The following is a 17450-nucleotide window of genomic DNA, read 5'->3' as shown; positions in this document are numbered from 1 at the left end:
TTCAACCATAAATCAAGCAGGCCACTGTTTGTTGTGTGAGGATACGCTCTCAATTACACTTCTAGTCTCATGTATGTTCATGTTTATGTGTGTCATTTTTGCCAAATGAGAGTCAACTTAAGCTGCTGTAACTCTGTTTGCCCTTGCTTATGTAAATTATAGCATCCGTTTTGACATCAATTTCGTTCTTGGATGATTTACAAGAAATAAACAAACAAAACATATGAAAAACATATTGGGCTGTGTTTTCTTGTGCCTGAAAAAACTAGCCTGTGTTGAACACAGGCCTACAAGCTTTTCACATTTTGTTGATTCATATATTGCACATGATGTTGCAATATTGTACATGTCTTCATAGTCAGAAATTCAGTGAATGAGTCTGGCTTATGAATGAAAACATGCTGCTGTTGTTTAATGGAACCACATGGTGGCGATGAAGACCAGTTAGACAAGCTCCTCATCGAACTGTGTTTGCTGTGTCATCTGTGATTCAGGATGGATCCGGGTGATCCCCTGATAAAGAGAAGCTAGTTTCTCTGTTATTTTATTCAAAGGACAGGAGCGTGTTATACTGTCTCTCATTACATATGCACAGTTACCATCCATATAGCCATCTACTCAAAACAACACATGTATCTAGCCTGTTTAAAACTGTAACTGGATGTAATCCAGGTGAGCCAACACATCTGCCTCTTGCCAGTAAAATCTGTGTGATGTGTGTATGATTTTAAACCACAAAAATCTATTTTAAGGAAGCATACAAAACTTGGCAACTAGTCTACTATAATTTCACTCATGTTGATGCAACTAAGCCGTTCTGTTGGATTTCCATAATTTTCATGCATTATTCACTAGGAATTTTCTGTGATGTGCATATTTAGATGGGAATGGGTCTTGGATAATGAAGGCTAATTTCCCCAATGACACTGCCCCTAAATTAATCTATCTGACCCCCCCTCAAACCCTTATTTTTTTTTTACACAGATAGAGGGGTGGGGGTGGGGGTTACAGAGATACACACACTCACACTCACACACACACACATATGCACACACACACCCCTTGCGGTGTTTTCCGGGATCACGCCACTGCCTCCACTAGGGATCCACACAGTAGCAGCGATATGGCTGATCATCACGGGACGGGACGGTGCCGTTTATAAGCGAAAGTAAAGACAAAATAATGCGTTATCACAGGTCAACAATGCACTTACTCAGGCGACGGGACACTGCGACACACCTTCTGACACAGGGATAAGAATCATCCGGCGGGTAATAGGCTATCTGGTGTGTTTTTACGGCAAAGTAGTTGGAGGAACTTGTCGCAGTGGATTGATCCCAGCGTGCTGCTGCCTGGATTACCATACACAAGTGGAACAATAGTCTGCTGCAGCAGAAACACTATCAGGTCGGTGGCAGCGGTATTTGTTCAGTCTATCTTCACTCCACGTTTTGATCCTGTAATGACACTGTTGGGGCAACAAACGGCAACTATAAAGGTTGTCCTCTCACCTGACATTGCAGGTGGAGTTATTTTCCCACTCGTTAAAACAATTAAAACAATAGGCTGTTTGGTGGGGGTTTTTTGGCACGGTTATAATGCGTAAGAGTGCGTCAGTGTGGAACTAACTTGGGTGCAGTTCAAATGTCCTTGTAAAAAATAAGAATCACAGTAGCAAAAAATTAAAGTGGCACCGCATCAGGTAAAAAAAAAAAGGGATACGATGTCGTAATATCCAGAGCAATGTAAGTGGAATATTACAATGGTTTGGGTGTCCTAACTCATGTAAATCTACATGGATGACGTCGGGACAGTTGATAGCAGTCCTATCTATGGAGTTCCTGTGTCGGCCGGGTGGCTGTGTAACTTTTCAGTGCCCTGCCTGACTCTCCTCCTCCCGGATACTTGCGTCAGGAAAACACGGGGAGAGAGGAACTGACCGAAAACATAAAAGGCCTGGAAGGTAGAGGAATCTCTGCCAGCCAGGCCCGACATGTACTGCCGCGTGTTCGGTATGTTGTCCCGTGATTGTCGTGCGGCTGCCCCGCTGCCCGCCTCGCTGCGCCCTGCCCGCAGTCATGTCCAGTTTCATGGGATATTGTCAAGATCGTCGCTCGTCCGCTAATCTTGACAGTACTGGTCCTGCGGGTCCTGCAGTGTTGTCGTTCACCTCGTGGATGTTCGCCGATGGCAAGCCGTATACTAACACCAGCATATGCTGAACAACTAATGCCTGTAGCAAAAAGGCATGTCCCCCGGACACTTCATTTCCCAGCAGCGTGATGGGAGTATCGTTTAGCAGCTAAATTATTTAGGTGCATCTCAATGTGGGGTGTCCAGATTGATAGTCATGCGCATCCGTCAGTGCCTTTGCCCTTGCGATGCACCCCCGATTGAAAAATCTCTCTCATAATCCCAACGCCAACTCTGTAGACACTGGCTGTTATTACTATGTATATGTTATTGATGTGTTATTACTTTATATAAAGACAATTTGACTTTTCTTGTAAGGGCCTCTCTCAATGTTTAGCAGTCTTGCAGAAAACATCCTAACATTTGTATTCTTATTGTATATGTGTTCTTTTTTTGCCAAGAGGGGATTCCTGCATGGTCCTTAATTTCACACAGCCATAGTGTAATGTCCTGAAACCAGGAACTGTGCAGCTACATGTAATCCATCTCTTCTGGTTTCAATGTCACCCAGTTGTACACTATTCTATGGTCAAGTAGTGAAGTTTTTTGTCCACGAAAGGGCCTAAAAATCTATACAGGAGTGTCCTGGGCAGTATAATAATGTATAATACTAACAGATAATGAGGTTTCTGCTGGCCAGTTATTCAATATTATTGCGGATCAGTGCTCATAGTATTTTATCATTTTACTAAATTCTGTTTTCGAAGTTAATTATTCAAAGCAATTTACTTATGTGCATTAATGGGTGTGAAAAGTGTTGTCTGCTGTAAGAACAATTTCATGTTTTTGCGAACATTTGCCATATGGATTTTGGAAAAATATTATTGACATTGTTATATTGATTTCAGCCACGTTGCCTTGCCCTAAATGAAGTAATGGGAATCTTTCTGCACTTTGTGTGACCTCTTGTGAGCCAGATCTGCCAACAATCAGAGACACACTATTCCTCTTCCTCCTCTTGTGGCAGAAAATGGCATTTCAGATCTTTTTGCAATCTGTGATTAGTTTTGAGCCTTGTGCTTCCCCTCATTCATCCAACTTCTTTCCATAATTCCTTCTCTCCTAACTAACTCTGAAGATTTGGGTTAAGTGACGGAAGAGATGCTGAGGAGGAGCCATTAGGATTATGTGGAGAATGGACTGCTTTTTGAGTTATCTGTTGGTTTTGCGTGTGTTTATGTGTGGATGTGCGTAGGATTCTGTAGTTGGGCAGATTTGTGCATTACTCATGCATCCTCAGGCCACTGCGCCAAGCAGTGTTCAGAGTGCCACTGAGTGCCCGTTCCTCTCTGCCACATTGTATGCGTGTGCATGCATGCGTATGATTCATGTGCCACCACATTGCAGAAGAATGCTTATTTGTTTGTGATATGAAGGAAATAAAGAGAGGGGGCAGGAGATATGACGATATCTGGCTGAAACTAAGTAGGATATTAGTCACATAAGCTGACACAAACGTCCCTTCTGTTCTGATATAATTCATTTTTTTGATGTGTTGGCCTATGAGTGTGTCAGATATGCAGCAAGCTAGTGTTTGTGTATGGCATGTGGTTACTGCAGGCTCAGGTCCTCAGGTTCATTCACTCTTTGCCTCCTAAAGAGGCATCATTGGCAGAGGAATCCTAGAGCCAGGCTGGCAAGGATCGCTCTCTGCAGCACTGTGTGGCATCCCAAAGCACCAGAGGGCTAGAAGTTTTTATGGCTGACACAAGCATGTGTGTAAGAGTGTGTGTGTGTGTGTTTGTGTGTGTGTGTGTGTGCATATAGAGAGGAGAGATGTGAATTCTCAGCTTTTCGCTTCTCTCTGTCTGCTTTCTTGTTCTCCTCACCTCAGAGACAGAAACTGCGGTTCCAGTCTGGGCCTGTAACCTAGCAACCCAAATGGTGTGTGTCTTGAATAAATCAGACTGTGTTCCTCCTCTGTCCTCCTCAGGGGTGTGTCAGTTCACCTCACCTCCACGCAACCACCCACACGCACACACACACACACACACACACACACACACACACACACACACACACATTTGGAGACACACGTGCACATGCTCACAGGCCGTTAAGAGACACACATAAATAATATAGTGCAAAGTTGGTGAAGGTTTTATTTCTTTATTCTGTTTGTGTCATTTAATCTAGTAACCTTTGCTCACTTGAGTTTGTTTTATTGCACAGCCCATTTTATACTGCTTGAGAGTTCATCAACAGTGCACTGGACTGCTTTCAAACACAAATTAAAACAGCAGAAGTGGTTGTACTGACTTTAAATGTCTTGGGAAGTGAGAGCAACCTCCGTCATCTGGAGTGTGTCCCTCTGTTTAGTGGGAGTTATGTATCAGAGCCGTGGTTTGCCGGGTGTCTGGTGAGTGTGGCCTGCACATGCTGCAGCCTGAAGCCACATGTCTCTTCCCACTCACTGGTGTGCCTCTGCCAAGCTCTTCACACTGCCACGTCCATCTGCACCAGACAAGACTCAACATCCAACGTACATTCATAACACTTCGTTCTTCCTGAAACTTTTTTTTTTTTTTTTTTTATTACAAGTTGACCAACGCAGATACACTTATAAACACACACCGGAAATGTCTTACATTACTCTGAAGTGTAAAAATGTCCCACTGAATGCAGCCTGAAACGACATTAGTGCATTCACAGGGCACAAATGTTTGTGCATGATAACGTGCAATAACAGAGAAACGAGAAGATATAATTAATGCACAATCAGTATCATCATCATAAATTTTGGCCGGTGTATCTAGCATTTCATAAAATACTTTTTAAGAGTAGATGGGAAAAGTTTACAAACTAAGTTAGTTTTTCCATAAAATGTATGTTGTTTGCTAATTTTGTGTAGTTGTTTATGGGACAGATTACACTTTATTCATAGCTTAAATAAAATTGGAAATTTCAGCTGTGTTATCTAGATCTGATATGTTTCCCTCTAAGAGCCGTTGTGTAATGAGATTGCTTTTGCATTACTGTTAGTGCTAATTCAACAGATAACATGAAGACTGTGAAATTAGTCATTATTGTGTGTGCGTATGTGTGTGCATGCCCGAACAAGTGTGTGTTAATGATAACATTGGTATGTATTTATCTGGTTAATAAGTAGTGCATTATATTATCAGCTTTTCCCCCCATAATGTGAGTCATTTATTCCTGAAAATTCATGGATGACGGTGGGGTTGCATGAGGAGAACTCAATCTCCTTGTCCGAACAGGCTTCCTCTCTAGTGAAGTCTCGGAAGACATGCAAATGAGGGGGGGAGGGAGATTGGTTCCATACTGATAATCCATGGGTGACGGATGATATGAAATGAATGTGAGTTGCTCTCCTTTCCCCTTCTTTGTTCCCTTCTTCAACTTTTTTTTCACCCCAATCTCAGACAAACGCCTCCGGCTGAGGTGCAAAGCGCGTCCAACTAGGCTCATGTAAATTGGCAGAGGCAACGTTGTTAGCAGTGGATCCTCGCCTAAGCGCATCTACTAGTGAAAAAAAGACAGTCGTCCTGATTGAGGATCGCTGGGTTTGAATTCCCTCAGAGCACTGGGTGTCTCTAATAGGCCTGAAAGACTGAGAGCCTGAAAGGATGAATGGCTTTTGTTGAAGCCTCCAAGGTTGGACACAAAGAGAAAGGCAGTGGGTGCCGTGTGTGTGTGTGTGTGTGTGTGAGATTGTGCACTTGTGCATGTCAGCTCCCAGGCTCTTACGGGTTAGATAGAAGGAGCAGGAAGTAGAAGGGAGACAGAAATACTCTGCCATAGCTGCCTCTACCTTCAGGCCAGCAAAGCAGAGTGAAGAGGAACACGACTCAGAAAATGACTTCGACACACACAAATACACACATGCAAACACAGTTGTACTGTACACACACACACACACACACAAACACTAACCAGATTTTAAATGTCTGCTGAAGGGCACTTTAAACAATATAAAACTTTGAAAACTCACTGATGTTAAAAGGTATATACATGTGAATACACAATACCCACATACTGTAGGTGGGTCACCAGTGAACAAAAGAGCACTTTTCTGTCAGGAAAATAAACAATACGTATGCTTTTAGCCCTATTTATTTTAAGGATGGGATTCTTCTCTTTCCTGTAACTCCATATATAGCATTAGAAACCGTCTTTCCATCAGAGTTGTGTAGTCGTCACATGGACTCTAGCTTAGGTTGGACTACTCATATTGATATGTGTCTGAGGTGTAGGATCAGCTATAGACAGTGTGCATATAGAGTATGAAGAGCATCTTTTGCCATATGATAATTTGTCATTTTTCATTTGAATACTGTAGATTTATACTGGAATTTGAATACTGTGACTTGATTATGGATAGTTAATGTAAAAACCAATGAGATGTGTGTCAATCACAGCTCATCTAGGAGAGCTGCTGTTGTCTGGAGCCTCTGGGGAGCTGCATAGTCAGCCTTTTACATGGTTTTTTTTGGTACATTTTTGTTTGTTGCTCTCTTTCTCTCTCTTTCTATCTGTCTCTCTGGGTCTGTCTCTCTCTCTCATTCTGTGTCTTTTATTCTGCAATGTTTGCACTTGGGATACATAACAATGAGAACACACGCCGTGTGAGCAAACACAATCGTGGGGAGCCCAAAGAACTGTAGAAAATGCGCCGAGGCTGCACTGCAGTAGTTTGACTGTACAATGAAGATTAATGGGGCAGTGTGGATATAGCTGTTGATGGTTATAATGAGAACAATGGTCATGATTATGATGATGGGGATGCAGGTGGTGGTGGTGATGATGATAATGATGATGATGTTGGTTGTGTCTCTTCCCCACTCAGGCCTGTGGGCCCTGGTGTTGCGGTTGAGAAGATGGACAGGATGAAGATAATCAAGCGGAGGCTGTCCATGTCTCTACGCAGCGCTCGGCCCGTCGACGACTCCTTGTCTGAGCTGGCAGAACAGATGGCTTTGGACGAGCCGTCCGCAGCCAGGGACAATGGTGAGATACATGAACAATTGCTTTTACACCCACTCATGCACAGGTATTCACAAGCACCGCAGCAGATGCCATCATAAAGTATATATGAAAGAGAAGCCATTTCAAACTTTGCAGCTCACGCTCAAACTTAAAAAAATCTTTCATGTGAATTACTTTTGTGTGTGTGTGTGTAAGTAATACATTCTACACCATGTGCATTATATCTATACTCTGTATGTAAGAATTGATTGGTAACAGAATCAAAAGCGTTTAAAAAAGGCAGCCAAGCATATCATTATGATGAAGAGTAATTGTGTCTCCTCCGTACCCCTCTTGGGAGTCACAAGGTGAGTTTGACACCAACATCTGTTATGGCTGCTGTCTTACCACACATTAGCAGGCAAACCATGTAATTAAAGAGCAGTTTCTCGTGTGCTTCAGTCGTTCAAGACCTCAAGACTTCATTTGGAGCTTTTTCAACACACGAAGAAGCACAAAGTGATGTAGTGGTATGCAAATGAGAGTGTAGGTGGAGAGAGTAAAAGTGGAGGTCGTAACTGATCATTGCAGGAGATACAGTGAGGTTTATGCAAAATTATGGCGGCGTATATATTCCACCGTCCTCTATTATTGTGTGTCTTCCATTTACACCAAACTACTCCCTGAAATGATGTATTTGTCAATGCAAATGTCTCATTTACGTGCCATTGTTCTTCATCTCATCATCAGCCTCATTGCTGTCACTTCACTGTTCGCTTAATCTGGTTAATCATCAAGACTTAAAGGAGTATACTGGAAATTTAAACTGGAAACTTTTGTTGTGAATTCAGATGCACCGTTTTGTGTATTCTCAAGAGCAAAAGAGAGGGTTTTTTTTTTTTTTTTTAGCACCTAGAGGAAAGTGCAAAAAGCCATGTCATTCTCAGAAACTCTGGGTGCCATCTGCTGGGCATTGTGCAGGATTGCAGGTCCCACTTTGATGAACTCAAAGACCTCACCTGAGATGAACACTGTGTGCGCGTGCGTGTGTGTGTTCAGTCTTTGTGTGTGTTTATGTCCTGTTCTCGCTCCAGACAGAAACCAGGTCAGAAAACAGCAAAGGAGGTTGCTTCTGTTTTAGCAGATGCTTTTGTCTCAGAGAAAAGATGCAGAGAGAAAGTGAGAAAACAAGAATAGTCTCGGTGTTCAAATATAGCTATGTTACAGGCTAGAGATGCTGTGTGCTTTGCAGTTTGAGTATAAGGAGTATTAATGTTTGTTGTTTGTTGCTACTATTCCTGCAACATCATCCATATCCCCCCCCCACCCTCCCCATTCTCTCTCCTCTTCCTCCTATTTTTTACATCCCTCTCTTTTGTCTTTAATAGCTCAAGCTATGTCAGTTCATTTCCAGAAAGTGCAAGGAAGAGAGAGGGAGTTGGATGGAGGAAGTGATGTAGAGGATGAGGAGAGGAGACATTAAACTTTAACCACTGCTCTACATCTTTTACTTACCGTCTCCTCTTGCCCTTTTCCCTTGCTGTATCACCCTCCCGACCCACGCAACTCACTATATCTTAGTCAGGCTGTGCAAAAGAGCGGTAAAAATATTCCTCACATTTTTCAGAGTGCTAATTAGAGGCTGGTGCTGACTTGATCTGTTCTTTCGCTGTCGTTCTTGGAGGACTTAGACTCGGGCTGTTGAAGGAGGGACCGTAAGGGAATCATGTGAGGATTTATGGGCAACGTTAAACCCCAATGCACGGGGATCACGGTGGAATTTGCTGTGCAATGTGGAGGAAATTGGGGATTATTTGAAAGATAGGTGATGTGACATGCGGGCTTGCACATACTGAAAAAAGGATTCATTAATACTAATGAATGTGAAAGAAAGGCGATGATGCATGCACGCCGACAGGGTGTTTCACACATTTGTGAGGGGGTTTGGTTAAGTTGGTATGTTTTGACAAGTCAAGGAGCATTTGTTTTTATCTATAAGAAGAAATTTCCATCACCCACAGACTTAAATTTTCTACTAGCAGTTTACTAAATATTATTAAATATTCTGGCCTTTCCATCAGTGTTTAAGTTCTTACCTCTGTGGCCTGTTTCCTGCAGTGCGTCTGCTAATTTTTCATGTGTTTCTTTTTTTACTCTCTATAATTTAAAATCAGTTTTTATCAGTCGATGACTCATATTTTCCGCTACGTATGCTTCTCTCAAACACTTTCCATTGCTATTACTGTACACCACGACTGTTCCCTCCTCTAGCATGAGTACAGCCTTTGTATGCATTCCTTCCCTTTTATCTTCCACAACTACATATTGTACTGTTCCTACATGTTCTGCTACCTTTCTGTGTCTGGTCTCTGTGTGACCTTGTGTCGTCTCTTTTCCTCTTTCTCTTTTTCTCCTGTTCCCTCCTACGTCTTCTGTCATCTGTCTGTCTCTGTGTTGCTGCTTCTGTTCCCTCTCTGCTATTCTTCAACGCTTCATTCCTTCTCTTTCTATTTCTCTTTTATTCTTGTCTTTTTTCTGGCTGTGAACTCTTTTCTTTTTTTTCTTTTCTGTCTACCCGCTTTCCTTCTGAGGTTTCTCTTCTCTTTCACGCCTTCTCTTGCACTGTCTTCTTTTCTCCTTTCGTTTCCTCCCTCTCCTTGGCTTCCCTTCTGCAATCGTGTGTCTCAGAGTCCGTGGTGGTGTGTGCCGTGCACCCTCCCGCCTCCCACAGTGCTCCCTCCTTCCTGCGTCAATATGCCGGTCATCTGGGCCGCACTGCCCTGCGCAGAGAGCCGGGTGGGGGGCTGGAAAGAGACAGAGCCTACCTGAGCCTGCACAGGACTGGATCTCTGGGTACACACACGCACATGCATGCACACACACACTTTGACACAGTGATGCATGCACACAGAAAAACATATAGCTGTATGTACTCACTAAACTGGTTTAATTCCAATGTGCTACATAGAATTAAATCAAAGCCTGAAGCACATTTAATGGCAGCAGTGAGTAAGGGAGTCATTTTACAACAAACCAGTGGATAAAATTTGGTTCATTTTGTTTCTTGTTTTTGTATCTTTTTGGAAATTCCTTGTGTGTCTCTAAATAAAATAAATGAAACTGAGTAAATTTACTCAGGTATTATTAAGTACAGTCTGTAAGTGTTTGTACTTCACTTGAATATTTTTATTTTACTATAATTTATACTACTACTTCACTACGTTTCAGAGGCGAATGTTTTTATTCAGCTATAGTCACTAGTTACTTTGAAGATCAAGGTTTTACATAAAAAATGTATGATCATCATTTATAAAATATAACGCATTGTTACATAATAAACTACCCACCTGCATATAAAGTACTCCACTTTACTTTGACCAGCTACAACATAGAATTCTGCATTCACAGTAATATATCTGTAATAATAACAATAACATAATAATACAATTTATAATAATATAACACCAACAGGAGCCTTTTCTCTGCCTGACGACTTCTTTTATTACTGTTCCTTTGACTACAGTTAGTTAGTTGGTTAGTGTGTCATGTATATACAAGTGCCCAGCCCATATAGACTTACAAGACACCAAAATACAGTGTGAGTTGAAGAACAAAACTTCTTACATTGCAAGGACTTTGTCTTCTGTACCGTTCTCTACAAAGAAAATCTGCCACACAAAAGTTTCCCTTCCTGAGGGACACCCAGGGACACTCACAGCTCACATTTCTTGTAATCATTCATCCAGAAAAACTCCAGAAAATTAAGGAAATTTTACTAAATAGCGTAGCCCTTAAATCATCATATAATGAGCAATAAATCATAAAAAAGGACCTTTTCTTTAGTCTCACCTTAATCACATAGCAAACAAAGTCTTTTATCTTCAGGGAGAGCAGTAAACCTGCCTGTTTCTATAGCTAATGGCAATATATCTAAACATAACTGCACACACAGATCTTTGACTTAGCTGTTTTTCATCAGACAATATGTTCATAAGTTAAGGTTATACACATTGCTACCTGTACTTCTATACTTCAACTTAAATAAAATACTTTTACTTGCAGTGGTGTATTTTTAGCTTGAGGTATTGAACTTTTACCTCACATAGACGACTTATCACACACTGTTTCCAGGATCATTCCCATCATACTTTGTTGTAACATTTTCTGCATATTTTTACTACTTCTGTGTGTCAGTAGTTCAGTAAATAAACCTCTTCTGAATCTTTTTGCCCTTGCATGAATGAAGAAAAAATTTTATGTATGTTCAGCTGTGTGTTTCTACAGTGTTTCACCAGAGCTGAATGTCAAGTTTGAGCGATGCTGCCACCTGTGGGTGGAAAACACACACATACACACACACATACACGCTGATGTCATTCAGGTATCAATTTTGCTCACCATAGGAGGAAGTGTGTATTTTTGTTTGTGTGAGTGTGGGGGTGTTCAGTGAGTATGAAACCGTATTTACTGACACAACTTGGCCATCCAACATTTACTACGATGTGGAAGGATAAAACTCTAATGGCCTTAATCCAACATACACAAACACACACACATGCACATGCTCACAACACCCACAAGCTCACACAATCACTTTTTCCTTCTGTCTGTCTGCATTATGTAATGGAACGTGTGGTCCGTGGCTTTGTGGATCTCAGTAATCTCATTTCCTACTGTGGCAGAACGGCTTATATCAGGAACAGTGGGACAGGCTGAGGAAGGGAAAAGTCAAGGATGGAGAGAAAGAGAGGACCCGAAGACGTGGATGTTGGAGACAGGTTCAGAATGAAATAGTGCTTAAGAAAATGGTGAGAGATTGATTTACGTGGGACTGAGCAATAGAGAAGGAGAAATAAAAAGGAAGGAGTGTGACAGACAGAGTGGAAGGAGAGTGTTAGTTCCACAATGGCTCCTTCAGGAATCATATTAGCTTTGTGCTGTGTAGCCCCTGATCCGTGGCTGAGTGAACTGCAGATAGACCACAACGAGACTCTTTGCATCCATTGAACTCTGGCTGAAAAAAGAACTAGTCTTGTACCAGGAGCCTACAATTCATTGTTATCCTGCAAGCTGGGAATATGATAAGAACAGACTGATGAATCCTACAGAATAATACAGATTTCAGTATTATTTCTAATATGATGCCTGAGTTTTAGCAAATCAAGGATTTTTTTTATACCTTGGCAATTCAATTTCAAGTCAGTTTTATTTATATAGCATCAAATCACAAGTTTTGACAAGTTAAAACAGGTTTTTTTTTACAAATCCTTTTAAAACCGTTACAGAATGTTGCCTAAAATAAACTAGTATATCTGAATATAATGAATCTAACCAGACAATTAAAGCCAGCTTTCTTGTTGGTTTTCTCAGTAAAACGGATGTGTTTTAGTCTTTATCCGAAAGGGTTGAGTATCAAACATCTGCAGCAGTACTATTAATACAGCAGAAGTAGGACTCAGCACTTGGTAATAGGGATGGAGTTAATTAATGTGGGGTATAAACATAACAAATGTTAGAATGCAAGACCAGAGCAAGGACAAAACACATGAATAACGGTGTGTGTTCTGGGATTTTGGAATTAACATCTGTTCAGTTTGTGACTAAGATAACTGAACTGAGCAGCACATTTTTCTGTAATAAACTTGTCAGCTTCTTTCTAGTGGACAAACTATGTGGTGGAGACAATTCTTTCTGGATGATCTTAAACATATCCTGGTTATTTTCACACTGCCATTTACGTTAGCTGACATACAGTATGTGCCGATACTCGTACATCAGTAATAATCGGTCTAACTTGAACTGAGAAATAGCAGTTATATGTAGAAATCAGTGACCGTATTGGCACAGACTGTTGGTCTGGCAGAGTGACTTCATTTTGTGAAATTCGCCGCTGTCTCTGAGCTCTTATAAGCCCTAAAAAGAACGCAGCTTGACTTAGAACCTATTGTAGAATAAATGCTTTTCTATTATTAAAACTGTGATAAGGTGTGGTTTGAAATTTTAAGTGGTACTGTGTGTGTGTGTGTGTGTGTGTGTGTGTGTGTGTGTGTGTGTATATGTGTGTATGTTTCCCACCGTTTGGTCTCGCTGACTCACTGTGTGCCATTCAGCAGTCAGAGCACGTCGCACCCTTTAATAGAGCAACATGATGATGCAATCTCTCTTTCCTGCTGCACTAAAGAGATTACCTACCCTTTCTCTCTCTCTCCTTTCTCTGTCTTTTACTAACTCGCTCTACCCATCCATAGGAGTATTCAATTAAATACATTTTTCATCTGTGTAAGTGGGCCTGACTGCGGACTTATATGTGCATGTTAAAAGCGTTTGGCCGGTAGCCAGAGGCAGAGAGCTTTTACAGGTTTGTGATTCATCTGTTGCTAACTGGGCCAACACCCACTTGCACCACACTGTACTTACAGTGAGGGAAGATGAGCACTGCACTTTTCTTATTTGCTTTTCACCGCTACCTCATCTCTGTCTGTTCTCTGTGAAGATCCGCAGTTACACTGTTGAGGATTAGTCGGCCCTCCTGTCTGTTTTACTGAGAGAGAGGACTATGCGGAAAGCAGCCCGCTTTTCTTAAAACCTATCGCAGGCTGCTATTTCTTATACTGTCACAGATGTTTTCTCTCGTTCTTTTCTCCCTTCTGTCTGTCTTTTTCACTCTACATACATCAAACACTATATTTAACTTCTAGATAAAACCAGAATGGGGCAAAAATGAAAGATGGATGGCTTTTTTTTTCAGACAACCCTTATCTCTCCTTGTGCATTGTACACCATGAGAGCTTGTCTGTGCCAGAGATTTAATGTAATGCATTAACAGTGCATTAATCGCTGTAGCCCTCTCTCACTCTCTCCCTGCACTCTCAGCCATCCATTTGCTCACACTCTTTGCTCGCTCCCAGATTGGATTTAATAATAACAGTGGAGTGGACTCTTTTTATGCACTTGGTCTTGTAAGCTTTTGTGTGTGTTAGGGCTGCTTGCTGTTACACTAGCACATGCTCGAGGCTAAAGGAAGATGTTGCTAAAGAATGCTGGTGATTTTCAGAGCTATATAGGAAAGGGAGGGGGTTGAGGCGTTAGGGGACCAGCACATACGGAGCCGGTAGCTTACAGTAGGCACTCCAGTCCTAGTAATTGAATAATAAGATTCCTCTGATGCAGATAAAAGGTTTAGAGGTAATTACTGCAGTCTAAATTCTACCTCCCGCCAGCCCTATGAGTGCGTTTCTCTATGTTTGTGTGTTCCTCAGGGATGTTACATGCACTTTGATTTTTTTTTTTTATTGTCTTTCTAGTCTAGAGGCAGGCTGTGGTATTTATGGGAAAAAAATAGTGAAAACAGTATTTTTTAATTGGAAGCTCAAATGTAGTCAAGCACAATCGTGACAGTAAAGATGTTTAAAAGAATGTGGCAAGGAGATTTAACAGTGAATGAAACCTTGAACAGAGTGAAAAGATGTGTGGAGGTGGCTGCAGAGCAAGAGAGAAATCTTTGATGTATACAGGCGCACTTGTGAATATAAAGAGGCAGGAAGACAGTGATGGTGAAGGGCTGAGTTGCGAGCTTTTGTCCTTGACTTCTTAAACAGCCTAAAGTGCAAAGATGCAGCACTCTGCAATATATGTCAGTCAGTGCACTGTAAATCGCCATTACTCTTTACTCCAATCTAATTGAAAGTAGAGAGTAATGCAGTCCAAAGATAAACATAAGTAAATCTCAAAAAGGTTTTGGTTGAAAGCAAACACAGGTAACTTATAGTTCTCTTAAATATTTATTTTCATACTCGTTTCACACCTAGCTAGATTAAAATGTTTTCAAGATAGTATACAGTATGCCCTATGTTCCCACATTATCAAAGCCAATTATTCCATCACATTTTGGCTGCTGCCAAGTGTGTTTGTGTAAGTAGTCCTATACAGTGGTGGAAGGTAACAAGTACATTTATTCAAGCACTGTACTTAAGAACAGTTTTGAGGTTCTTGTATTTTACTTACTTTCCATTTTATGCTACTTTATACTTCCACTTCACTACATTTCAGAGGGTAATATTGTACTTTCTACTCTACTATATTTATTTGACAGCTTTAGTTACTTTTCAGATGAAGATTTAACACAATGGATAATATAACAAGCTTTTAAAATACAACACATTGTTAAAGATGAAACCAGTGGTTCCCAACCTTTTTGGCTTTTAATGTCTTACAAAAAGCAGTGTGTAGTCGGGGTCACATTTCAGATGTCTATGAGTTTTTAACAGCTCCACCAAATAGTGGTTTATCCCTCTACACATCTCACGTGGTTTAATTTCTATAAATGTTCAAATGATCCAATATTTCACCAAATATCAAAGATTAGAGAAAAAGTCAAAAAACTGAAAACAGATTTGTGTATCAGAACTTTGTTTTTTCTTCTTTCCTCTCCCATTAATCATCTCACAACCCCTCAGATTCATCTGGTGACCCTTTTGAGGACTTTGACCCCTAGGTTGGGAACCACTGGACTAAACTGTAAAGTAGTTCAAACTAGCTCCACCTCCAGCAGCTACGACAGTAACATGCTGCTTACACACTGATGCTTCAGTACTAATAATCTAATGACGTCATATATAATCATATATATATATAATCAGTCAGAGGAACCAAACCACTACTTTTACTGCAATACTTACACTTAACTACAGTTTGCTGCTAATACTTCTGTACTTTTACCTATTTTTCATGCAGAACTTTTACTTGTTATTGAGTATTTTTACATGGCTGCATTAGTACTTTTACTTGAGTAAAGGATCTGAGTACTTCCTCCACCACTGGTCTTGTAATTAAGCACATGATTATTGACATTTTGGGTGTACGCTTCTCTGCATGAGTGTGTTTTGTTAGTTAAGGTAACCTGATTATTGACATTTTATCTCGTGTTAGTCGAACACATCTGAGGAACAGTTTTTAAAGTGTTAATCCCTGAGAATGTTATGAAGAAAGGTGGCATTTGATAGTTTATCTTGCTGACATTTTGGTTGCAGCCACTCAACATATTCATGGTCTATAAACATTTCTTTATATATTAATTCTTTATATGTAAATGACTCAGAAACATAGAGGGAAATATGCATGCACACACATAAATTAGTGGTTCTGTGGAAGCAAACAGCTTGATAATTAGCCTATTATTGATGCATTGACATGTAAGAAGTAATTTAATGTTGTAGTAGGTTGATGTGGAGCCAATCTTACATGATTCATATACTGTTGGGTGGTTTAATCTACAACAAGGCATCATATTTTTAAACTGATCATATGTTTTGTAGAAAAAAATGTAGAAAGAGAAAAAAGAAACATGTTAAATAATGTAAAAAATACAATATTCCCCTCTGAATGCAGTGGAGAGGAAGTATAAAGAACAAGTATCCTAAAACTATATTTTAGTACAGTACTTGGGTAAATATACTGAGTTACTTTCTCCCAAAGGCTATTTCTTAGAAAACAATACACATTCCATGGTGACTGAACTAACAAATGGAAAAAGTTCCAACTGATGAAGTCATCACATTTTCAATTATCGCCTCTCGCTGGTCGTCCTATCAAATCGATTCTGGCCATAACTGACAACCCATTGCGTGACTCTTAAGATTGATCCCTCGGTGTTGTCTTCCAACAGGAAATGGACCACATTAATGAAGTAATGGGACCTGTAAGCATGCAGGTCACACTATAAAACACTGTAGAAAACAAGCCCTTTATGCAGATACTGCACACAGCTGTTCAACATTCTTTAGGATTAACACTTCTTTATCCTGCCAAATAGCTCCTTGTTTGAGAATTGTATCAGGAATGTGTTTGTTCATAGTCTGTATGCTCTGCAGGTGTGTCAGAAAGCACCATGTATGTGTGCCGTGGCATATATAGGGGAGTGTGCGTGTGTGTGTGTGTGTGTGTGTGTGTGTGTGTGTGTGTGTGTGTGTGTATGTGCATGCATGAGTAATGGCCCATGCTTAAGGTCCGTGGGGAAGGACGGAGAGAGAAAAGAGGAGGGTGGAGAGAATGTAAGAGCGGGGAAGATGGGAGCTAGGATGCTAGAGGTGTCACTCAAAAGCCTCAGGGTTTCAATTTCTGCGCTAGGGAGTGATAAGGATGAAGAGGCAGAGGGTGGAGAGGAAGGAAGGAGAGAGCGAGAGAGAAGAGGAATAATATAGAGTGATAGAGACAGAGTGCAAGAAAGAGGCTGATCAGGCAGAAAATGTTGTCATCGCTTCCTGAATAGGAAAGAGAGTGTATATTCAACACCATCTCTGGATCAAGATAGGAAGATAGGAAGAGTGAGGGAG

The 17450-nt window shown here is 40.8% G+C and overlaps 1 protein-coding gene across 6 annotated transcripts in view; it reads left to right on the top strand.

The window, feature by feature from the left end:
• Nucleotides 1–1065: 1065 nt before the first annotated feature.
• Nucleotides 1066–17450, top strand: part of LOC137184598 (cyclin-dependent kinase 17-like) — a 38745-nt gene continuing 22360 nt past the window's right edge. For 3 of the 6 annotated variants that reach the window (XM_067592412.1, XM_067592408.1, XM_067592410.1), the window contains exons 1-3: nt 1066–1407; nt 7001–7161; nt 9808–9972. In XM_067592412.1, coding sequence (XP_067448513.1) covers nt 7032–7161; nt 9808–9972 — 295 coding nt within the window. In that variant the 5' untranslated portion in view covers nt 1066–1407; nt 7001–7031. The remainder of the gene's footprint in view (nt 1408–7000; nt 7162–9807; nt 9973–17450) is intronic. The other 3 variants (XM_067592411.1, XM_067592414.1, XM_067592416.1) reach the window with 3 other exon arrangements.

This window comes from Thunnus thynnus, chromosome 6, assembly GCF_963924715.1.
Source record: "Thunnus thynnus chromosome 6, fThuThy2.1, whole genome shotgun sequence".
Lineage (NCBI taxonomy): Eukaryota > Metazoa > Chordata > Actinopteri > Scombriformes > Scombridae > Thunnus > Thunnus thynnus.
The sequence above is the reverse complement of the archived record's forward strand: the minus strand, read 5'-3'. Positions and strand labels throughout refer to the sequence as shown.